The 26,082-nt window shown below is 36.0% G+C and overlaps 1 protein-coding gene across 1 annotated transcript in view; it reads left to right on the top strand.

The window, feature by feature from the left end:
- Positions 1 to 8,059: 8,059 nt before the first annotated feature.
- Positions 8,060 to 26,082, top strand: part of LOC136855273 (kinesin-like protein KIF19) — a 67,337-nt gene continuing 49,314 nt past the window's right edge. Inside the window, 2 exon segments of the mRNA XM_067132174.1 lie at positions 8,060 to 8,077; positions 9,584 to 9,730. Of these exon segments, the coding sequence (XP_066988275.1) occupies positions 8,060 to 8,077; positions 9,584 to 9,730 (165 nt within the window).

The raw sequence follows: 26,082 nt of genomic DNA, 5'->3' as shown, positions 1-26,082 counted from the left end.
AGTTTGATTCCTCAGCTCTTTGCAGATAGCTTGCAATATGGGAGATCAGGTGATCTCCGAAGCGTTATGTATATTCGTGAGTACGTGCGTTAATTTGATCTAGATTATGCCAAAATCTGCCCTAAAAGTGAGTTTGATCGTTCATTAACATAATAGAACTGCAGTTGTCCAGTCATAACTTTGAAGTGGTTCCAGGCTTTGAAAATCGGCAGATAAGGTAGAGTTTCAAATCTCTGTTTTTATGGGAGAAAATTGAACTTGTGATTTTTACCATGACTTTCTAATCATTATGAACTTATGAACTGATGTGGGAGATTTAATATGAATATTCATACCTCTTTTACATTATTGTTTTGTTATGTTACGTTTGCCATATCTTGGCTATGCATTTTGCACTTTCCATTATTGTGTTTTGTATTTCATATATTTTTGGGAGTTTTCTATCATGTTTAATTCTTTCAACAGATGTCTGTGGACTTGTGAGAATAACATGTGGACTTGTGGGTTTGATAAAGAAGACATAAGTCATTTGCAATGTCATTCTCTTTTATGTGGTAGACTGTTTTTTTTTGACATGACTTTTATTTATTGATTTGGGAGTATGTGAGATTTTTGGGATTTTCAGGCTATTAGCCATAATGAGACTTCTTTAATCAGAAGTGTTTTGCAGTTTAGAGTTTAGTTATCTGACTCGATAATTCATTTATTATGCATTTTAATCTTTGCTTTGTTTTATTCATTTCCTATTGGGTTATTTGAATAATAAACCTATTTTTGTAGAAACGATTGTGTTTCTTTAAATAGTCCATTTAATTACTTGTGAGAATGAGAGGTCGGGTGGATGAGCTTCGGAAAATGATGAGAGAGAGAGAGAGAGAGAGGATACACAGAGAGAGAGAGAGAGAGAGAGAGAGAGAGAGAGAGAGAGAGAGAGAGAGAGAGAGGGGAGGAAAAAAGATGCTAGTGAGATTAGGGTCGAACCTTTTACGTCCTTTTCCTGAAGTTAGATCGCTAAGATCACGCTACGTACACTTCAAAAAAAGTGTTGATCTGTTCCTGTAACAGAGTTTAATGGTGAATGAAAAGCGGTGTCTTTAAATTTTAAATAGTTTTAATTATGATGGCGAAAAGGGAGATTACTAATAGACTAATTGGTAACGTTGATGCCCAAGACACAGACTAGCCTCGGGAGCAAAGCGACCAGTCAGTCTTAATGACGGGGGCGATAAGAGTGTCGATTACGTGTGTAATACGGGGAATCTTTTTTTTCCGTCTCTATTCGAGTATTGGGAGTGGGGAGTTGTGAAATAGATCTGGGTGATCTCTAGAGCAATTTTGGGGTTAACAAAATACCCAAATAAGTGTGAATAGTGGCGATTGTGAGTTAATTACGCAAAGTGGTGATTCAACAAAAATCACGCTTGTTTTCCTCTGCTTCGTCTTCGAGATGGTGACGTCACAGGTTGCACATAGCTCTGGTTTCTGTTAGCAAGTCACGAGTGATAAGTGCTCCGTTTTCTGTTCAAATTGGTGAGTACCCCATTCTCGTAAGTTGCGCAGAACTCCGTTTTCTGTTCTTCTTTTAGAGGGGGTAACTTGTGCCTTTCTCTAGTGTTCTTTTTGGTTTCTTTTTTATGTTGTTACGCTCAGGGCGTGTAATCACTTACAAAATGCCGGACGATGCAGCAAGCACATCCCAATCAGTTGTGGTGCATAAAGTGACGAGCGTTAGCGCGGGAATTACTAATTTTAAAGGGTTAGTTGACGGGAAGCCAACCCAAAATATAGAAACTTTCATTGAGTCAGTGAACAATTATCTGAATTCCAAGAAAATTACGAATGGCGCTGAAGCTTTAACAGAAGCAAAGACTTTTCTAGATCTAGACAAAGGAGATATTGGGAAACGGGCACGCAGTTTCGGGTTCAGAAGGTGTAAAACTTGGAATGAACTGCAGAAATTTCTACGAGCTACTTATGGCGGAGTTCAACGTGAGTGTGCAGTTCGGAATTTGCGAGCGTTTCTCAAAATAAAGAAGGGCAATGATTCACTGGTCACATACAGTGCGAATTTATTTGATGCAGTAGGTGAGTTAAAGAAATCTATAACAGGCTCTCCATGGGTAACTGGAAATAATATCTCCTTAGATAATTTTGAAAGATTGTTACACTTTGCTTGCCTTTTAACGTCGGTCCCAGATGTAATTGTAGATAGTTTTGATAAGAGAATTGATCAGGACACAGATGAATCCTTTTTGTTTGCACAGATTAACAAAAATCTATCAAAATGCCCGACACTGGACAGTAGTTTTGTACAGGGAGGTGCAAAGATGTCTGCTGTGGTTTCCAAACCACAGAACAATGCTAGTCCCTCGGATTCGGGAAATGATGCAACAGCGAAGACATGTGCACGAGTACAATCGAAGAAAATTCCAGAGAGATCAGTCACAACGATACGTTGTTTTAATTGTGATAAACTAGGACATAGTAAATCAAATTGCAGAGTGAGATATTGTTCAGTTTGCAAATCTTCAGATCATGGATGGAGATTTTGCCCAGCCACAAAGAATAGAGATTATTCAGGGAAGTCACGGGGAGGTTTTTCTAGATATGACAGGAGAATTCCACATGATGCAAGTTCTAGATACACAAAGGAACAGCAGAATTTTCACAAGATAAGTTCGAAGACGGACACAGGATAATGAGTAATCAGGCCTTAGAATCACCAGAACCTAGGCCGATTGTACGTGGATTTTCTAATGGCAGTGAAATTTCTATTTTCATTGATTCTGGTAGCTCAGTTAACTTAGTAAATGCTGACCTTTTTCACTCGAGGTTTCCAGAGTGCAAATTAGTCCCTTCTAGTGAGACAGTGTGTGATGTACAAGCGAGGAAACTGAATATTTTAGGTTCGTCATTTCTTACGCTTTGTATCGGCGGAAAGACAATAGTAGAATCATTTTTGGTCATAGAAGGATTAGCCTTAGGTGAAATGGTTTTGCTAGGACACCCTTCTTGCATGCGACATAACATCAACATTCTTACGGGAATTCAGGGGATTACAATAGGTGAGTCAGGTTGTTTTGTTCCATATATACACAGGAAAAAAACTTGTGAGAAACCTAAGACACAGTCTGAGACATGTGTAACACAGTCATTAGAGAGTGAAGATATTCCGCAAAAATCTTTCAAAGGATTTTTGTTGGAAGATATTGAATTGCAACCGCGAGTTCCTACACTGGTTAAAGTGTCGATGAAAGAGAAAAAGTTTCCTTCTCAAGTGTGCGTTGTTGAGGGAACCGAGAAATTCAAAGACGTTGTGAGTACGGTGTCAGTAAATGAAGTTTCAGTCGCAGGCGTGACTACAGTAGAATTAGTTAGCTATCAAGACTCAGTGAAAAAATATCACAAGGGTACTTATGTAATTGATTTTGAAGAGTTTAATGAAGAACATAAATTAGTGAGTTTTTGTGGAGACGGGAATATGTTTCCTAACGAGGAGCAACAGTTCGAAGTCAGGTTCTGCATGAACATTTGGCTAAAGTTGATTATCCTGAATATTCAGATAAAGTAGAGAAAGTGTTGAAAGAATATTTAGATATCATTGCTTTGAAGGGAGATAAATTAGGAGTTACAGATGTTTTAGAACATTCAATCCGCCTAGAAAAAGGGTACCAATCCCATATATATTCCAGCATATCGAATTCCTTTTAAGATCAGAAGAAGTAGAAAAAGAAGTTCAGAGGTGGGAGTCGGAAGGCATTATTAGGTCGTCCAATTCTCCGTTTAATTTTCCTTTGCTTGCAGTTCCTAAGAAAGACGGTAGTATCAGAGTTTGTGTAGATTTTCGTAAATTGAATGAAAAAACATGCCCAGATAGATATCCGGTAGCTTGTTTGCCTGATTTGTTTGTTGGATCGGTGGCAAGAATATATATTCATCTATAGATCTTATGCAAGGGTTTTTACAGGTTCCCTTTGTGAGAGTAGCCGTAAATATACAGCATTTTCGGTACCAAAGGGACATTACGAGTTTAATAGGATGCCTTTTGGATTACAAGGGTCCCCAATAACATTTACTAGACTGGTTAACACAGTACTTCATGGCTTGTTAGGAAAGTCGGTGTTTGTGTACATGGATGACATTCTCATATGCACAGATACAATTGAAGAACATCTAAAGGTGTTAAAAGAAGTCCTCAAGCGATTACGGTTCGCTGGATTAAAGGTCAAATTGGCCAAATGTGAGTTTCTGAAGAGGAAAATTGTCTATTTAGGACATGTTATCTCTAAAGAGGGAGTCAGAGTGAATGATGAGAAAGTTAAAGCCATTGTGAATTTTCCAGTTCCCAAAACCAGGAAACAGATTCGTTCGTTCCTAGGTATGTCGGGTTTCTTTCGCCGTTTTGTGCGGAATTTTTCTACAATAGCGTCTCCATTGACAGATTTGTTACAAGAAGACGTTAAGTTTGTTTGGGGTGATAGTCAGCAATTAGCTTTTGAGAAGCTTAAGAACGCTTTGGTGAACCCACCTGTTTTGAAGTTTCCAGATTTTAGTCAACCGTTCACCTTAGTGACTGACGCGAGTCAGGAAGGTATAGGTGCGTGTTTGATGCAGAAATTTGAGGGGAAATTACACCCAATTGCTTTTTATAGCAGAAAGTTCAAAACGCGTGGTAGTAACGAAAGGCTGATGTCAGTTGTGGACAAGGAGGCTTTCGCAGTCGTCTCTAGCCTTGTTCATTTTAAGATGTTGTTGTTGGGAAATAAAGTTGAGATTTTTACAGATCATCAACCGTTGTTAGAGCTTTTTAATAAGCCAAATTTGTCGCCCAAGAGAGCACGGTGGTTCCTGACATTGAGAGATTTTGATGCAAACCTCAAATACATTGAAGGTAAGCATAATGTAGTTGCAGATGCATTGAGCAGATATTTTCCGATCGAGGATGAGGGAGTACAAACCGAATCCTGTGTGGGAGAAGAGAGTAAATATTTGGTGTCTAATGTCTCTGATACTAGTAGTTCTGAGATATCGCATGTAGAGGACATACACGTTTCTACAGTGCATACTTCGGGGAGAAATAGTGAGTCGGCAGTCTCGGGAGAGATTGTTGTTCGTGATAGTGAGAGTAACGCCGTGTGTTATATTACGGGTGAAAATGTCACTTGGGACATAGGCTTGCTCGAACAAAAGCAAGATGAAGATAAATTGTTGTCAGATGCTAAGGCATTTCTTAGGGAGTTTCACCGAAGAAAGGGTATAAGTTGCCTTTTTCTGGTCTAGAGTTGGAGAATAATTTATTGGTGAGAAAGTTAAGTATAACTTGCGAAGTACTCGAAGCATGGGTGAGATTACACAAATCATCGTGCCAGAGAGTCTAGTACCACAAGTTCTAGACATTGTACATTGTAAATTTGGTTCGCCTCATTTAGGTGTGGACAAGACGTATGAAAACGTCAGGTCAAAGTTCTTTTGGAAAAATATGTTTTCCGCAGTAGAAGCCTTTGTGAAGAAGTGCGCTATTTGCAATGCAAATAAGCCAGCGACGACAGTGTCGTGTCGTTTGGGTTCATATCCCGTACCACATAGGCCGTTTCAGAGAGTGCATATGGATATTCTGGGTAACTTCTCAGAGTCCGCTTATGGTTATAGACATTTATTAGTAGTTGTTGATGAGTTAACTCGTTTTGTTGAGATTTTCCCACTGAAGTACAAATCAGCTGAGGAAGTTGCTATAGCGTTCTTTAAGGGGATAATTTGTAGATATGGTGTTCCTGAATGTCTGCTCACAGACAATGGTAGGGAGTTTATTAATAAGACTTTAGACGGTCTTGCTAATTTACTGGGAATAAAGAAAGTATCTATAATCCCGTATAGACCTGAAGCAAATGGGTTATGTGAGAGGGCGAATCGGAAAGTAATCGAAGCTTTGCGCATGACGGTGGGTGGTTCCGATACACATTGGGACAGATCGTTGGATGAAGTGCGATATAGTATCAATACTATGATGAATGACACAATTAAGATATCTCCAGCAGAAGCTTTGTATGGGTACAAGTTGAAAGGACCTTTTGATTTGTTACCAGAGCGAGTTCAAGGTGATGTTACGGTCACTTCATTGATAAATACAGCGAGAGAAAGATTTGCACGTATCAGTAAAGAACTTGAACTTAGTTCGCGCGCAATGGTAGAGAAAAGTAACGCGAAATCGAGGGGAGTAGCTTTTTCGATGGGTGATAGAGTGTTTGTTAAAGTGAATGTTCGGAATGATCTGAATTATAAATTAAGTCCGAAGTTCCACGGACCTTTTGAGATTGTAGAGATCAAAAGAGGGAATAGATTTGTAGTTAAAGATGTAATTACCGGTGTGACGAAATTAACTCATATTTCGAAGTTAAAGAAAGTTGGGATGTGATGGAACGTTTGTATATAGTCATGTAAGGGGATGTTTGTATATAGTTAGAGGGATAAATGGGTTAATATTTGTATATATATGATATTTTTTTTTTTTTTTTGTCTCTTGTTCATTCTAGATGTTGAAGTTCTTAATCATTTGTTTTCGAATGATTTTGGGAATTGAGACATGGGCTAATTTCATACGAGATTTGACCCGTGTGTTAGTGTGTTAGTGTGTTATTGGGTTATGGTGTTATGATGTATTTTGCCATCTGACGCAATATCTTTGTTGCTTAGGATTTTTTTTTTTGGGGGGGAGGTACTTAGTATATCGGACCGAACAAGTCTGATCTTTTTCGGGTTGGAATATCGAATTTGAGTATTTGGATTTTTTTTTTTCAGTTTCTTTTAAAAAAATGAAGGGAGCTGTATTGTGAGTAATTGTAGTTGTTAAGATCATGGGAGCGATTGCCATTACGTCAATTGCTATTTTGTTGAGAATTAGTCAGGTGTTGCGAAATATTTGCTAACCGGAGTAGAACTTTCATGTCTTTTACGAGATATGATACCTTTTAGTGTTGGATAGGTTTTTTTTATGAGTGAGTTCCGTAGAGTTATTGTGCTTAATAGTGAGTTGACTGTGATTATTCTGAGATACACACTTGGAATTAGTTCACATTAAGAGTGTTTGACTTTTGCATTAGTAGTTTTATTTGGTTCAGTAACATGAAACCTTTTGTTATTAGACATTTTTCGAGTGCTTTTTGGAGACTCAGTAGTGACATGGGATGGATTAGAGACTATGTTCATTTTGGGAGATCAATATCAAGGTTCGGGAGTTGATTATAAGACAAGTTGTACTTTAGTTAGAGAGAAGTATGTGTGTGACAGTAGTATTTTCCAGTTGCGAGTTGTATCTGTGGGTGGTTGTGAATTATCGTTAGTTCATGGACAGACTCCGACAGAATGTGACTTTAGACAGTTCCTGCGAGATTACCACATTGTGTCCACCAGAACCCTTACTGCCGTGTTTTGCAAGGAGTGTGCAGTTACAATGATGTGCCAGAACAACAAGTCGACATCATTCGTTCTTCAAGGATCCAAGCTGTTTGATGCTGCATGCCGTGTGATGTCAACGAACTTCTTGGTTATCAGCCGTGCTGTATTCAACAGTTCCGAGAAGATAATTATGCGTCATACGCATAACGAGCATTTGGTAGTGGCGGTACCTACAACCAAGGTGCCAATGACTGTTCCACCGTTGGAAGACATCGACGATCCCGTGATGTTCGAGTATCAGGAATATATTATGCCGACAATTTTAATTGTCTTAATAGCTATTTTACTGATAATTCTTGTTGTGGGGGTAGTAAAGCTTATTCGTGTTTGTAAGATTACATGTAAAGGCTCTAAGAACACAACCCCAGTGACTTTGGAAGTGCGTCATGAGAGCAGTCCTTAAAGCTGCAGTGCAGTAGACATTGCTAATTGAGCATAGCCCTATCTGTTATGTTTTATACATATGCTTTTGTTTTAGTTTGCCGTTAAGGAGAGCGAGACGCTCTTATGTGGTGGCCGAGCACTATTTCAGAAAATATGGCTGCGCAATTTTAAAGGACACAATGTTATAAGGTACATAGTGTGATGAAAGAATTTTCGGTGCGAGATGGTACTGATGGAAGCCGTCAGTTGCAAAATCTTTGTATTCAGCAAATAGTTTGATTCCTCAGCTCTTTGCGCGAGAAGCTCAGCAATATGGGAGATCAGGTGATCTCCGAAGCGCTATGTATATTCGTGAGTACGTGCGTTATTTTGATCTAGATTATGCCAAAATCTGCCCTAAAAGTGAGTTTGATCGTTCATTAACGTAATAGAACTGCAGTTGTCCAGTCATAACTTTGAAGTGGTTCCAGGCTTTGAAAATCGGCAGATAAGGTAGAGTTTCAAATCTCTGTTTTTATGGGAGAAAATTGAACTTGTGATTTTTACCATGACTTTCTAATCATTATGAACTTATGAACTGGTGTGGGAGATTTAATATGAATATTCATACCTCTTTTATATTATTGTTTTGTTATGTTACGTTTGCCATATCTTGGCTATGCATTTTACACTTTCCATTATTGTGTTTTGTATTTCATATATTTTTGGGAGTTTTCTATCATGTTTAATTCTTTCGACAGATGTCTGTGGACTTGTGAGAATAACATGTGGACTTGTGGGTTTGATAAAGAGGACATGCAAGTCATTTGCAATGTCATTCTCTTTATGTGGTAGACTGTTTTTTTTTGACATGACTTTTAGTTATTGATTTGGGAGTATGTGAGATTTTGGGGATTTCCAGGCTATTAGCCATAATGAGACTTCTTTAATCAGAAGTGCTTTGCAGTTTAGAGTTTAGTTATCTGACTCGATAATTCATTTATTATGCATTTTAATCTTTGCTTTGTTTTATTCATTTCTTGTTGGGTTATTTGAATAATAAACCTATTTTTTGTAGGAACGATTGTGTTTCTTTAAATAGTCCATTTAATTACTTGTGAGAATGAGAGAGGTCGGGTGGATGAGCTTGGTAAATGATGAGAATGATGAGAGAGAGAGAGAGAGAGAGGGATTCGGGCTGAGAGAGAGAGAGAGAGAGAGGGGGGAAAAAGTGCTAGTGAGATTAGGGTCGAACCTTTTTTACGTCCTTTTCCTGAAGTTAGATCGCTAAGATCACGCTACGTACACTTCCAAAAAAAGTGTTGATCTGTTCCCTGTAACATATATATATATATATATATATATATATATATATATATATATATATATATATATATATATATATATATAAATGAAGGGTGGTTTTAACCCACAATTAAACAACAGACCTACCCCTTCAGGACAAATTTTAATATGCATTTCTACTTCACTTTAAAGTAGGTATCAGTACTCAGAGATTTCCCAGGTGATCAGTTTAAAACAAGTTACCTCCTGTAAAAATATTTATATAAAATGAAGGGTGGTTTTAACCCACAATTAATCAACAGACCTACCCCTTCAGGACAAATTTTAATATGCATTTCTTCTTCACCTTAAACTAGGTATCAGTACTCAGAGATTCCCCAGATCATCAGTTTAAAACATAACATGACATTTAGCCCAGTTAAGAATTCACTCTCACCCTTCCTCTTCCCTTAATGTCTTTCAGATCTCCATGTCCTACCTGGAGATATACAACGAGAACATCAAAGACCTCTTGGAGCCCGGAGGTCACCTCGAACTCAGAGAAGACGCCAAGACTGGGGTCATACAAGTTGCCGGGCTCTCTGAAACTTCCACGACGTCGACCAAAGAGGTAAGTGCTGGTTTTGTGTTTGCTTTCTGTGTAAAGGCGGTTTTAAATGGCAGTGCCTGATGTGAACTTAGATGTTAAGTGGCAGTGCCTTTGTGGTATTGGTTGTTAAATGGCAGTACCTTGTGTGATATTGGTTGTTAAATGGCAGTGCTTTATTTGGTCATAGTTGTTAAATGGCAGTGCCTCGTGTGACCATAGATTTTAAATGGCAGTGCCTGGTGTGAACTTAGATGTTAAATGGCAGTGCCTGTGTGATTTTGGTTGTTAAATGGCAGTGCTTTGTGTGATATTGGTTGTTAAATGGCAGTGCTTTATTTTGTTACAGTTGCGAAATGGCAGTTTCTTGTGTGACCATAGTTTTTAAATGGCAGTGCCTCGTGTGACCCTAGTTGTTAAGTGGCAGTTTCTTGTGTAACTATAGTCTTTAAATGGCAGTGCCTTATGTGACCCTAGTTTTTAAATAGCAACCTCGTGTGATATGGTTGTTTAATGGCAGTGCCTCGTGTGACTCTAGATATTGAATGGCAGTACCTTGTGTGATATTGGTTGCTAAATGGCAGTGCCTTGTCTGACCATAGTTTTTAAATGGCAGTGCCTTGTGTGATATTGGTTGTTAAATGGCAATGCCTCGTGTGAACTTAGATGTTAAATGGCAGTGCTTTGTGTGATCCTAGTTATTAAATGGCAATGCCTCTAGTTATTAAATGGTAGTGCCTCGTGTGATATCTATTGTTAAATGATAGTGCCTCGTGTGACCCTAGTTGTTAAATGGCAGTTTCTTGTGTAACGATAGTTTTTAAATGGCAGTGCCTTGTATGATCATAATTGTTAAATGGCAGGCCCTTATGTGACCCTAGTTTTTAAATGGCAATCTAGTGTGACCTTAACTGTTAAATGTCAATCCTCATGCAATATTGGTTGTTAAATGACAGTGCCTTGTGTGAACCTAGATGTTAAATGGCAGTACCTCGTGTGAGCCTAGATGTTAAATGGCAGTTCTTTGTGTAACCATAGTTTTTAATGGCAGGTCCTTGTGTGACCAGAATTTTTAAATGCCTGTTTCTTGTGTGACCCTAGTTTTTAAATGGCAATCTAGTGTGACCTTAGCTGTTAAACGGTTGTCTTTGTGTGACCCAAATCGAGGAAAAATGTCTTCACCTTGAAAGGGTTCTTAACGACTGTGTAGTTATTGTGCCAACAGAAACAGAAAATATAAAAATGACTAGAATTTCTTTCTAAATAAATACATTTCGAATACCAGTAGTGAATATCTTCTTTTAGGTATTAATGACTTTTAGTCTTCCCTCAGCCACGCATTATACTCACTACAAATAGAATATATTATGCTCTTGGCGCATAAATTCCCCGTGGCCGGTGAATACCAGTCATTTTACGATGATAGGTTGTTTTCCTTGACTGTGAGGCATTTGCCCCGTTAATGCTCCAGTCTGGGGAACTTAGAAATCGATCCCTCTCTGCGTCTCGTGGTTTGGGCGGGTGGGTGGCAGGTACGACTGTCTAATTTATATATATATATATATATATATATATATATATATATATATATATATATATATATATATATATATATATATATATATATATTTATATTACCACAGGTTAAAAATAAGACTGAGACAGGGTGTAGGTCCTAACCGGTTTCGACTTTATTTTCAAGCCATTTTTAGAGACTACATATCCACCCAGCCTGTACTGTTCCTGCAGTATATATATTTGTGACTTTTAATACTCTGTATCAGTCCTTCGTCAATGGCTTGAAAATAAAGTCGAAACCGGTTAGGACCTACACCCGTCTCTTATTTTTCACCTGTGGTAATGTGTGATAAATGAATCACGTACAAAAGTGATTACAATCATATATATATATATATATATATATATATATATATATATATATATATATATATATATATATATATATATATATATATATATATATATTATATATTATATATATATTTATGTTTTAATTCCTTTATTCAGTATCCAAACTTATGCTTCCTTAAAAGCAGAGTTGGTTCTTGGTTGCCCAATAGAAACCCCACTCACTCTGAGGGACGACCCAAATTCAAGCCTCGCTGAAGCCATGGTAGATTTTCACTGGCACACTTTCTTACTGTTCCTGTGTGTACCCCGTAGGGAAGTATTGCTTGCACCTCATGCGTTCGTTTTACTGCACCTCCTTTCATATTCTCTTTCTTCCATCTTACTTTCCACCCTCTCCTAACAAGTGCTTTGAGGGTTTCCTCCTGTTACACCTGTCAGACCTTTTACTGTCAATTTCCGTTTCGGCGCTGAATGACCCCATTGGTCCCAGTGCTTGGCCTTTGGCCTAAACTCCCTATTCAATTCAATTCAGTTCAGCCTTCCTTCACTTATTCTGTGCCTCGCCGTCTCTCTCTCGCCTAACCCTCATCCGTGATATTTTCTCCTAGATAACTGTATGAATCATCAGCCTCCATTCGACCGCCATCCGTGTTAATATTCATTGCTCCGTCTCGTTCGCCATTGAACCTCAAAGCCTTGCTCTTGCTCACCTTTCTTCTGTACTTCCTCCTCTTTCCAACACTATTTGTCATTCTTTCTCTAGGTTTTGTAGTTCTTTCCACTGTCTGTAATCAGTACTGTATCGTATGAAAACATCAATCGTGCCATTCTTCATTCATAATTCATTTTTTTTACTCACAGCTGCATTCTTTGTAGGTCTCTTGTGGCTATGTACGTCTTTTACTCTGGGACCCACTAATTCTGCTCAGTCTTGCTCTGTCAGTTTGCTTTCTCATGGAAATTCTTATTCTCTTAGCCGTCTTATTACTCCTAGTATTCCTGTATACAATCCTCCCTTCTGTCTTGCAATTAACATTCCATCCACCAACTTGCTCTTCCATCTGTTCTGTACTGATGTAGAATATAACTAACTCTATTCCTTACTATTTTCTTTGGAAACCATGTATTTTCAGAAGTCAAGGCCTTTTACGGACACGTTTTCACAAGAATTCCCATTAACGTTCACTCCATGAAACTATGTCGGCCCACATTGCTAGCCTCCTATTTCTCTGTCGTCTACTTTTTCATATAAGTCACCTAGAGCAACCACCCTTCCATGCGCCCCAAACCCATCCAGTTACAGCTACAGACCCTTGCAAAAACACCCTTTGTCATGTTCACTTTTGATTTATATTCTGATAAGAGTTAAGGTTCCTTGAATTCGTGTAAAATAACCCGTAAGAAATCTAAAAAATGTATTTAAATATGCCTTTGTTGGGGAGGGTCGGAATACGCCTGCCTAATGATTGTCAGTATCCATTAAAACTCTTGTTCTTTTAAGTGTATTCTCTCCTTCCCTTTTAAGTTCTCATCGACCTGCGAAGCACGAAATGCAACCGTTGTCGTTGTAGATTGTACGACCTGACCTTTTTTTATTTTTATTTTTTTTCAAGCGCTTGCTTTCGTCCAGATCTATAAAGGAGAAGACTATGCTTGGCATAACAGCGTTAGTTTTTCATCGTGTTTGGTTTGGAAGGTTAAAAGGGTGCCTCGATCGATTTAAATGTTATAATTTCTCTCTCTCTCTCTCTCTCTCTCTCTCTCTCTCTCTCTCTCTCTCTCTCTCTCTCTCTCTATGTAACCTCTGTCTCCTTATTATGTTCTGGGTCGATGTCTTTTAAAATTTTGCGGTAGTTGCTCTCTCTCTTTCTCTCCTTATTATGTTTTGGGTCGATGCCTTTTCAAGTTCTGTAGTAGTTGCTCTCTCTCTCTCTCTCTCTCTCTCTCTCTCTCTCTCTCTCTCTCTCTCTCTCTCTCTCTCTCTCTCTTTCTCTGTAACCCTCGATGTCTTATAAAGTTTTGTAGTAGTTGCCCCCCCCCCTCCCCTCCTCTCTCTCTCTCTCTCTGACTGACTCATTATGTTTTGGGTCGATGTCTTCAAGTTCTGTAGTAGTTTGCTCTCTCTCTCTCTCTCTCTCTCTCTCTCTCTCTCTCTCTCTCTCTCTCTCTCTCTCTCTCTCTTGTAGGAGAGACCTCGAACAGAACGATGGTCGATACTTGTAGAAGCGACCTTGATGAGTCATTGGGAAATTCAGTTTTTAACTTGACGGAACCACAAAATGTTCGATCCCATTCGATAGCTATCATCATTATCCAATAATGATGGAGCCAAAGTTTCATTGCAGCAAAGGAAGTTCTTGAATATACGAGTACGTCCCTCTTCTGTCAACACTCCCGAGAAAGTCAGTTACTAGATTTTAGTGTTCTGTAAAAGAAAACTATTGTGCCGGCTTTTTCTGTCCGCCCTATGATCTTAAAAACTACTGAAGCTAGAGGGCTGAAAATTGGTATGTTAGTCATCCACTCTCCAGTCATCAACCATACTAAATTGCAGCCCTCTAACCTCAGTAGTTTTTATTTTATTTAAGGTTAAAGTTAGCCATAATCGTACTTCTGGCAACGATATAGAATTGGCCACCACTGGGCAGTGGTTAAAGTTTCATGGGACCCGGCTCACCTAAAGATAGATCTATTTTCGGTGGCCTTGATTATACGCTGTAGCGGCTGTACAGAAAACTCGATTGAGCTGAAGAATCTTTGGCGCATATTTTACTTGTTTTTACTGTTAGATGAACTTTTAATCTTACCAACTTCAACCTATTTCATTTCAGTTACTGAAAATGCGCAGTTTAAATAGAAACACATGAAGTACTGTAATAATTATTAGGAATACTTCGATTATCTGGCTTATGCTATCAAAGTACAACACGTAATGAAAAAGTTACACTTCTTGTTGTATAGTTGTTTTGAAATTTAAAGATTACAAGACCGTGGAACCTGTAAACTTGATGTTTATAATTTAACTGCAACCATGTCAACTATTCCACCATGTTGGCGTATTGGTAGGATTCTCGGCTACCAGTCGAGAAGTCCGGGGTTCAAATCCCGCCACTCACTGATAGCTCGGATTGCGCCCCCTGCAAATATCCGGTAGCCCGTCAACCTAACGGTCGGAAAAAACCCGAGAGGTTCAGTAGAGAATAGGTACCAACCTTCGGGCTTGCGAGTATTCTTAGCGTCACACTGGCCATGTGTCATAGGCATTGGGACCTGTCCCCCACTGGCTGTCTGCCTAAGAAACAGGCCCAGGAGGACTTAAATGTCAACAAAATTTACAACAGGGGTAACTATGCAGTTGATGGTGATAGTTTTTTCCTATCAGTAACAGAAACGAAGGTTAGATAGTAGCACTGATAAAAGTGATTTTGATCGATATTCGATTATTCCACCGAAACTAATACCACGTCTAGGTTAGATAATGGTTCAAGAAACCGCTGTTTACTCAGTTTTCCAGGCGTTTGTATAATTTCTCCCTCAATGTTGCATTTTCAAGTGATTTGTCTATTAGTCTCTTAGATAAGCCTTGGGTCATCGTTTTTTATTGTATTTTGTCATTTATTGAACAACTATTACTATTTTTTTCATTTATGAAATAACTTATTTATTTTAGTTTTTCATTTATTAAATACTATTATTTTTTATTTTTTCATTTATTGAATTACTATTATTTTTTTATTTTTTCATTTAATAAATAACTATTATTTTTATTTTTTCATTTATAGAATAACTGTCTTTTTATTTTTTCATTTATTTAACAACTAGTATTTTTTATTTTTTCATTTATTGAATAACGTATTTTTTATTTTTTCATATATTGAATACCTTATTATTTTTTTTTTTTATTTATTGAATAACTTATATTTTTCATTTATTAAAAATCTATTTTTTTATATTTTTTCGTGCATTGAATAACTTTTTTTTCCTTTATTGAATAACTTTTTTTTTTTTTTATTTATTGACTAACATTTATTTTTTCATTTATTAGATAACTATTATTATTTTTTATATTATAATTTATTGAATAACTAGTATTATTTTTTTCATTTATTATATGACATAATTTTTCATTTTTTCGTTTATAGAATAACTATTATTTTTTATCTTTTTATTTATTAAATAACTATTATTATTATTATTATTATTATTATTATTATTATTATTATTATTATTATTATTATTTTATTTTTTTTCTTTTCATTTATCGAATAACTATAATTATTTGGCCGCACATGACTGTTGTGGTTGGTTACGAAACGCTTCACCAATAATCAATTGTCATTCATAACCTTTTGAATGATATGTTGCGTAGCCGAAGCTCTTAATTCACATGGCTAAAGTACCCTGTTTCTGTCAGCACCAAATTGATTTTTAGTTATTCATTGGTCAGTGAAAAATTGTAATGAAAATCTAATGAAATTGTAATGAAAGTGCTATGAAAATGTAATGAAAAGCATAGCAGCGCTAAAGGAGGAAGTGAAGAAGTGTGAAGAAAGAATTATTGTATTTCTATACCAGTTATTGACTGGTAGTCTTTGGTATTTTTCGAAACTTCAGGCAATTTTGACTGTCATATCTGTTGTGATTTCTAATATGAATTACTGAACGTTTTTATGTAATTATATATACAGTATATATATATATATATATATATATATATATATATATATATATATATATATATATATATATATATATATATATATATATATATATATATATATATATATATATATATAATTATATATACATATATACTTATATAAGAATTATATATATATATATATATATATATATATATATATATATATATATATATATATATATATATATATATATGATATATATGACAAGAGGCCTCATTATAGTTATTTGACCGTAGTGGGGTCACAGCCAGTATGAGCCAGTGTTAAGTAAGGCAAGGCCCAATAACCTCATCCTAAAAAGGTTTCCGTAGGAAACGGCATCAAGCTAAAAAAAAAAATGTACATACGACAATCAATATCTTACTTAACATTGAAATTGTATATTTTCCTTTGCATGTTGTTTTTTTTTTTTTTTTTTTTGCTTTGTGTAGTTTGCTCTACAAATGACCATCACTTTTTTGGCCCCGTAGGGGTTAGTGCCGACAGTGCACCTCAAGCGGTTCACTGTAGGCATTACTTAAGGTTCTTTGCAGCGTGCCTTCCTTGGCCCCTAGCTGTAACCCCTTTCGTTCCTTTTACTGTACCTCCTTTCATATTCTCTTTCTCCCATCTGGCTTTCCAGCCTCTCCTAACAATTGATTCATAGTGCAACTGTTTTGAGGTTTTCCTCCTGTTGCACCTTTCAAACCTTTTACTGTCAATTTCCGTTTCAGCGCTGAATGACCTCATAGGTCCCAGTGTTTGGCCTTTGGCCTAAATTCTGTATTCATTTCTGTTCTAACACTTTTGAGAAGCCCTCAGACTTCTCCTGTATGACTTGGTTGAAAGGATTAAAATCTCTGTATTTCCTTCCTGCAACTCCAACGACAACAAGAAATAGAACACTCTGCTCCTGGGACCCCTATGATTAATTAAACTGAATTGAATATAGAATTATAGGCCAAAGGCCAAGCACTGGGACCTATGAGGTCATTCATCGCGGGAAAGGAAATTGAGAATAGAAAGGCTTGAAAGGTGTAACTGGAGGAAAACCTTACAGTTGCACTTTGAAATAATTGTTAGGCGAGGGTGGACAGCAAGATGGAAGAAAGATAATATGAATGGATATACTCGTACAGTAAAAGGAATGAAAGGGGTTGCAGCTAGGGGCCGAAGGGACGCTGCAAAGAACCTTTAGTGATGATTAATTACCCCCAGTTATTCAGGTCGAGTGATGCCTGATTGATTGTTGACACTAAAAGCCTGTTTGGACTGATAAGGGATGTGCCTTTGCTGAGATGACACTAAACCCCTGATGTAAGGGTTACCTCAGGGGCGGGTTCCTAAAATATTGATTTTTTGGTCAATTTTGCCGTTAAAGTCTGATTTTCCCAGACGGTAAAATTCATGTTCATGCAGGTTGTAGCTTAGTTTTCGACTGATATTTGTAAATCCTGATTTACAATGTTTTTCAATGTTGTAAGAATATCCCCATATGATAATATTTATGTTCATGCCAGTTGTAGTTTAGTTTCAACAGATATTTGTAAACCATGATATTACAGTGTTTTTCAGTGTTGAAGAATATCCCCATAGGATAAAATTTATGTTCGTATAAGTTGTTGTTTATTTTTAAACTGATATTTCTAAATCCTGATATTACAATGTTTTTCAATGTTTAAGAATATCCCCATACGATAAAATTTATGTTCATATAAGTTGTAGTTTAGTTTTTAACCGATACTTGTAAATCCTGATTTACAATGTTTGTCAATGTTTTTTAAAAATATCCCCTTACGATAAAATTTATGCTCATAAAATTTATGCCCATATAACTTGTTGTTTAGTTTTCAACTGATATTTATAAATCCTGATATTGCAGTGTTTTTCAATGTTTAAGAATATCTTTGGCAATCGATTGCCCGTTAAACGCCGGCTAAACTTACCTTTTGAACGTACCCTCCTCAATTTACACCTAACTCTGCCAATCTATTGATTACGGTGAGCTCTTGTCAACACTGAACTTCCTTCCCCCCCCCTTCCCCCACCCCCACCCTCCCACCCGAGATAACACATGGCTGGTGGTACCTTTTGTAATTAGCAGGTAAACGCCCTTGAGAACGATCGTATGTCACTGAATTAGTTTAGTTTTGTCGATTTGCAGATGAAAATATTCCCTCGTGAAGATGATGTTGAATTGAGTTTTTTCCAAGTGGTTTCACTTGTGCCTTGTAAAAAAAAATTTTTCTTTATATCAGTTTCTATTTTTATTTCATATATTTTCTTGTGGTTTTCTCCTCTTCTTGCTTCTGGTCTCATTATCTTTTTACAGAAGTTTATGTGTTTCATGGTCGAGGAATAAATAAGGAGAGAGAAAGAATGCAACCTGTTATTTTGATCCTTTTTCGTGCCTGTGTCATATCGTCATTAATACAGCGCTTGTTCTAATACAAATAGTCCTCTCAAAGTTATAATTTTTATTTTTATGCCTTTTATTAATTCGTAAATCTAAGAAAGTATACCTTCTCTGTTACAGTTTTTATACTAAATTTGTTGTTTAGATATTAGTAAAATCATTCTGTTATATATTTAAGTGAGATTTCAGACGCTTGCGCAACCCAGCAAGAACCAGGTCCATCCCGCCTGTCAAAAGAAAATTGTGATTTTAAGCTAGTTGTGACGATCCATCCTGCTTGTCAGGAAAGCAAAGGCGGGTTGAACGAAGACCTGTGTGACTATTTTGCGTGACCTTACGTAATGTCTGCCCGTCAAGAACGTGTAAAAGCTATTGACTAACTGTCAGGTTTGTGTACAACGAGTTGCTGCTGTGAAAGCTAGGCGTCCTTGTGGTTATATTGCGTTGCTTTCACTTTGTGTTCCCTTCACTTTGAAGGCTTTGGCGAGTCGATTGTCACTTCTGAAAGGGTCTTGCAGTGGAAAGTTTCCGCTCCGGAAGTTGTTTTCATGGTAGTGTCTCCCAGTGGAGAGTTGCTTTCCTTAAAATATTTCTTGGAAGAAACTTATCAGGGAAGTTTCTTCTGAATTTTATTGCAGAATATTTTAGCTTCATCTGAATTGTACTGCCGAATATTTTCGTTTCTTCAGAATTTCAATGCAGAATATTTTAGTTTCTTTTGAATTTGACTGCAGAATATTTTAGTTTCTTTTGAATTTGACTGCAGAATATTTTAGTTTCTTTTGAATTTGACTGCAGAATATTTTAGTTTCTTTTGAATTTTACTGCAGAATATTTTAGTTTCTTCTGAATTTTACTGCAGAATACTTTAGTTTCTTTTGAATTTTACTGTAGAATATTTTAGTTTCTTCTGAATTTTACTACAGAATATTTTAGTTTCTTCTGAATTTTACTGCAGAATATTTTAATTTATTCTAGATTTTACTGCAGAATATTTTAGTTTCTTCTGAGTTTTACTGCAGAATATTTTAGTTTCTTCTGAATTTTACTGCAGAATATTTTAGTTTCTTCTGAATTTTACTGCAGAATATTTTAGTTTCTTCTGAATTTTACTGCAGAATATTTTAGTTTCTTCTGAATTTTTACTGCAGAATATTTTAGTTTCTTCTCTGAGAATATTTTAGTTTCTTCTGAAGTTTTACTGCAGAATATTTTAGTTTCTTCTGAATTTTACTGCAGAATATTTTAGTTTCTTCTGAATTTTACTGCAGAATATTTTAGTTTCTTCTGAATTTTACTGCAGAATATTTTAGTTTCTTCTGAATTTTACTGCAGAATATTTTAGTTTCTTCTGAATTTTACTGCAGAATATTTTAGTTTCTTCTGAATTTTACTGCAGAATATTTTAGTTTCTTCTGAATTTTACTGCAGAATATTTTAGTTTCTTCTGAATTTGACTGCAGAATATTTTAGTTTCTTCTGAATTTTACTGCAGAATATTTTAGTTTCTTCTGAATTTTACTGCAGAATGTTTTAATTTCTTTTGAATTTTACCGCAGAATATTTTAGTTTCTTCTGAATTTGACTGCAGAATATTTTAGTTTCTTCTGAATTTGACTGCAGAATATTTTAGTTTCTTCTGAATTTGACTGCAGAATATTTTAGTTTCTTCTGAATTTGACTGCAGAATATTTTAGTTTCTTCTGAATTTGTTTCTTTTCTTCTGAATTTTTTTGCAGAATATTTTAGTTTCTTCTGAATTTTACTGCAGAATATTTTAGTTTCTTTTGAATTTCTGCAGAATATTTTAGTTTCTTTTGAATTTTACTGCAGAATATTTTAGTTTCTTTTGAATTTTACTGCAGAATATTTTAGTTTCTTCTGAATTTGACTGCAGAATATTTTAGTTTCTTTTGAATTTTACTGTAGAATATTTTAGTTTCTTCTGAATTTTACTACAGAATATTTTAGTTTCTTCTGAATTTTACTGCAGAATATTTTAATTTATTCTAGATTTTACTGCAGAATATTTTAGTTTCTTCTGGGTTTTACTGTGGAATGTTTTAGTTTCTTCTGAGTTTGACTGCGGAATATTTTAGTTTCTTCTGAATTTGACTGCAGAATATTTTAGTTTCTTCTGAATTTTACTGCAGAATATTTTAGTTTCTTCTGAATTTTACTGCAGAATATTTTAGTTTCTTCTGAGTTTTACTGCAGAATATTACAGTTTCTTCTGAATTTTACTGCAGAATATTTTAGTTTCTTCTGAATTTTACTGCAGAATATTTTAGTTTCTTCTGAATTTGACTGGAGAATATTTTAGTTTCTTCTGAATTTTACTGCAGAATATTTTAGTTTCTTCTGAATTTGACTGCAGAATATTTTAGTTTTTCTTCTGAAATTTTAGTTTCTTTTGACTGCAGAATATTTTAGTTTCTTCTGAATTTGACTGCAGAATATTTTAGTTTCTTCTGAATTTGACTGCAGAATATTTTAGTTCTTCTGAATTTGACTGCAGAATATTTTAGAATATTTTAGTTTTTCATCAGAATATTTTAGTTTCTTCTGAATTTGACTGCAGAATATTTTAGTTTCTTCTGAATTTTACTGCAGAATATTTTAATTTCTTTTGAATTTTACCGCAGAATATTTTAGTTTCTTCTGAATTTGACTGCAGAATATTTTAGTTTCTTCTGAATTTGACTGCAGAATATTTTAGTTTCTTCTGAATTTGACTGCAGAATATTTTAGTTTCTTCTGAATTTGACTGCAGAATATTTTAGTTTCTTCTGAATTTGACTGCAGAATATTTTAGTTTCTTCTGAATTTGACTGCAGAATATTTTAGTTTCTTCTGAATTTGACTGCAGAATATTTTAGTTTCTTCTGAATTTGATTGCAGAATATTTTAGTTTCTTCTGAATTTTACTGCAGAATATTTTAGTTTCTTCTGAATTTGACTGCAGAATATTTTAGTTTCTTCTGAATTTGACTGCAGAATATTTTAGTTTCTTCTGAATTTGACTGCAGAATATTTTAGTTTCTTCTGAATTTGACTGCAGAATATTTTAGTTTCTTCTGAATTTGACTGCAGAATATTTTAGTTTCTTCTGAATTTTACTGCAGAATATTTTAGTTTCTTCTGAATTTTACTGCAGAATATTTTAGTTTCTTTTGGATTTTACTGCAGAATATCTTAAGAAGCGTTTTCATGGCAGTCTCTGCCAAGGGAAAGTTGCTTTCCATTAAATCTTTCCTGGAAGTTTCTTTTATTAGGGAAGTTTCTTCAGAGTTTCACTAAAGATTTAAAAAATATATATATATACTTTGAATAACTATTTTCTGGAGACTGTACAAAAAATTGGAACCATAATTTTCAATCAGTCATATGATATTACCAATTGTTTTCCTTGCATAATTATTTTCTGAAAACTTTAGAAAAATTTGAGCCATAATTTTCTGTCAGTCAGATGATATTATCAACTGATTTTTTTCACTGTACGTCATTGTCGGAAAAATACAAAAGAGATGAAAAATATGAAGAGCGCAAATTAGAAAGCAGCTCTCTAAATGAAAACCTAAAAAAAAACCAAAGTGAGAAAGCGACGCTTGAAATGAAAACGTAAGAAATAGTACAAGGAACGAATTATACCTGGAATGGAGGTACTGTATATAGCACCAGGTACCACAGACAGTAGCAGGAATTCATTTTAGATAATGGACGAAGGAATCCAAAAGCAGGGAGTAAGTTCCTGTACAGGGTCTGATTCTCAGGATTTAATAGCATAGCTCCTGATTATCAGAATTTAGTAGCATAGATCCTGATTCTCAGGATTTAATAGCATAGATCCTGATTGTCAGGATTTAATAGCATAGATCCTGATTGTCAGGATTGAGTAGCATAGATCCTGATTATCAGGATTGAATAGCATAGATCCTGATTGTCAGAATTTAATAGCATAGATCCTGATTATCAAGATTTAATAGCATAGATCCTGATTGTCAGGATTTAATAGCATAGATCCTGATTATCAGGATTTAATAGCATAGATCCTGATTATCAGGATTTAATAGCATAGATCCTGGTTCTCAGGATTTAATAGCATAGATCCTGATTGTCAGGATGTAATAGCATAGATCCTGATTCTCAGGATTTAATAGCATAGATCCTGATTGTCAGGATTTAATAGCATAGAACCTGATTATCAAGATTTAATAGCATAGATCCTGATTCTCAGGATTTAATAGCATAGATCCTGATTCTCAGGATTTAATAGCATAGATCCTGATTGTCAGGATTTAATAGTATAGACCCTGATTATCTGTATATGCTATAGAAAATTCGGCTTTTCATTAAATACAAGTAAAGGTGCCCTTGACAGAAATCCCAAAAGAGCGCCTGTACAACATGATTGGTTTGGCGCTTCAAAAGAAGCCTTTATTAGTGTCTGAAGTTTGATGTATCGATTTGTATTAACCTTTTGTACCAGACAGCAAATACCCCGGTCATCACAAAAGCTAAGTGATGTTGGGAGAGTAAATATACTTTACGCTTGAATTTTGACGCTCGTCATCAAAATCCTCAGAGGTCGTTCCCGCTCGTAAGTTCGTTCGTTGAAATGAGACGTTGCTGTTAAATTGTTCTCTCCAGTAACGTTAAAATAAGTAATAGCTGCAACCCCTTTCGTTTCTTTTACTGTACCTCCTCTCATATTCTCTTTCTTCCGTCTTACTTTCCTCAACCGTCTCCTAACAATTGAGTCATAGTGCAACTGCTTTGAGGTTTTCCTCCTGTTACACCTTTCAGAATCTTTACTGTCAGTTTCCGTTTCAGCGCCGAATGACCTCATAGATCCCAGTGCTTGGCCTTTGGCCTAAATTCTATATATTCAATTCAGTTCAGATAAATAAAGTTTTACCTGGAAATGTTTTTCAACCTTCCATAAATGCTTAGTTGGATACTGAACTTTCTCACGCAGCATTCTTCCCGTAGGGGGTTAGTGCCGTCAATGCATCTCATACGGCGCACTGTAGGCATTACTTGAGGTTCTTTGCAGCGTCCCTTCGGCCCCCTAGCTGCAACACCTTTCATTCCTTTTACGATACCTCCGTTCATATTCTCTTTCTTCCATCTTACTTTCCACCCTCTCTTAACAATTGTTTCAAGATTATTTTCAGCGCCGAATGACCTCGTAGGTCCAAGCGCTTGGCCTTTGGACTACAGTTTATATTCCAATTCCAGTTCCAAACAGCATTCGGGTAACCATTTAAAGCAGTACGAAAATGATAATACTCATTAACCTACTCTGCTTTTAATAGCCTTTGGATTTTGTTAAATTTTCACATGAGAATTTTGAGCTCATTCCGTATCTTACCACTTTTTTTAACACTTCCCTCCCTCCCTACCCCCGCCACTTAGATTCCCAAGGTCGGGGGTTGGGTGGGGTGGGGGGGTTTGGGAATTTGGGGGTAGGGGGCAGTCTCGTGCAACATTAAGCTGTTCGGCTACAGTTTGGTTTGATCCGATTTAATTACCGTCGCGTGCTACGAACTTCGACCGAACTAAACCTTTTAACCAAACTGTGTGTGTGTGTGTGTGTGTGTATGTTTGGATATCATTCAAGTACGTAGCACGTATGGCCTTCCTTACGTACGGCGAATGATTTGCTTGTAGTTAGTGCTGCGTAAAAACGACGCACGAATCTACAATTATATATATAGGAAACATTAAGCTGATTGAACGGTCACGTCTATAGGTTGAAGAATAGCAACTTCCAGGAGTCAAGACCGCTTGTGTATTCGAGATACAAAGGAACATCATTATGAGTTTATCAAATATCCTGAGTTCTTGTAAAAAGTAGGGATGTACGCACTGCTTGCCAAAGGAAATATTTCACAAAACTGGTTACAGAAGCATTTTTTGCCACCATCTTGCACTGAGCACTGGGGACTATCTTGCTTGTTCACATCCTAGAATTAAACAGTCAAGAAGTTGATTCAGAATCGAAGTATTTTATGAGAATGATTTAAAGCTTTTACATTTAACAGCTGTGTCATGAAACGTTAAAATCTTAAGTTTAAATTGAGTCCTAAAAGCAGAAGAAGCCGCTTTTATTTTGAATCGTAATTTCATATCGTTTTTAGTTTTCTGAAAAGAAAACTATTGTGCCGGCTTTGTCTGTCCGTCCGCACTTTTTTCTGTCCGCCCCAAGATCTTGAAAACTACTGAGGCTAGAGGGCTGCAAATTGGTATGTTGATCATCCACCCTCATCAAACATACCAAATTGCAGCCCTGTAACCTCAGTATTTTGATTTTTTCTAAGATTAAAATTAGCCATCGTGCTTCAGGCAACGCAACAGCACAGGCCGCCACGGCCGGCTGAGAGTTTCATGGGCCGCGGCTCATACAGCATTATACCGAGACCACCTAAAGATAGATGTATCTTCGGTGGCCTTGATTATGTGCTGTACAGAAAAATCAGTTGCGCCGAAGAAACTTCGGCGCAATTTTTACTTTTAAATATTGCACAGAGCTTCTTGTTAGGAGAAATAAAAAGGATTCTGATGTCACGGATCATCAAGATCTCGAGAGAGAGAGAGAGAGAGAGAGAGAGAGAGAGAGAACCATTTTCTCTCTCTCTCTCCAGACTCACGTGTATAAAACCTTGACCAGATAGTGAAGAAAGCAGATTTCGATCAAACGGCACGAGGACAGTTTATCATCTCGCAGCCAAGCCATGAAATTAATTAAACCTGAAATTGAAATATCGTTCTCGAAGCGCAAAAAAACTTTCACTTAGTTATTTAATTTCCTTCTTGGAAAATGGTTATCATCGAGAGCTTATACAGGACAAGGTTGAAGTGCTGACTATTGCAATTGCACCAAATACATTTATTTAGCCCGTAAACTTTCAACCTTGGAGAGACTTCGCCAGAAAAGTATTATTGGTGTCACCAAAGTTTCAGGTCTCTTGGTATCACACTGGGATTCATATAGCAGAAGACTATATATATATATATATATATATATATATATATATATATATATATATATATATATATATATATATATATATATATATATATATATATATATATATATATATCATCTCAGCTGTCTTAAGCCCTGTGCAATACCAAAAGTTATTTGGAGCTATATGTATGCGTGTATGCATACTGTGTTTGAATATACCTGTACCTATGAAGTATATGTATAAATGTGTATATATAAGTACCTTTATGGTGGGAGGTCTTGCCCCGAAGTAAACAGTCACCTGGATGATTCGAGTTTAGTTTGAGATATTTGTTAAATGAATAAATAGATAGATAGATAGATAGACAGGTAGACATTGGAAGTGATGATACCTACCAACCTCTGTGTGGTATATTTACTTCTTACCAGAAAC

The sequence above is a fragment of the Macrobrachium rosenbergii genome, chromosome 31 (genome assembly GCF_040412425.1).
Source record: "Macrobrachium rosenbergii isolate ZJJX-2024 chromosome 31, ASM4041242v1, whole genome shotgun sequence".
Taxonomy (NCBI): domain Eukaryota; kingdom Metazoa; phylum Arthropoda; class Malacostraca; order Decapoda; family Palaemonidae; genus Macrobrachium; species Macrobrachium rosenbergii.
Note: the sequence above shows the minus strand (reverse complement) of the source record. Positions and strands in the feature narration are given on the sequence as shown.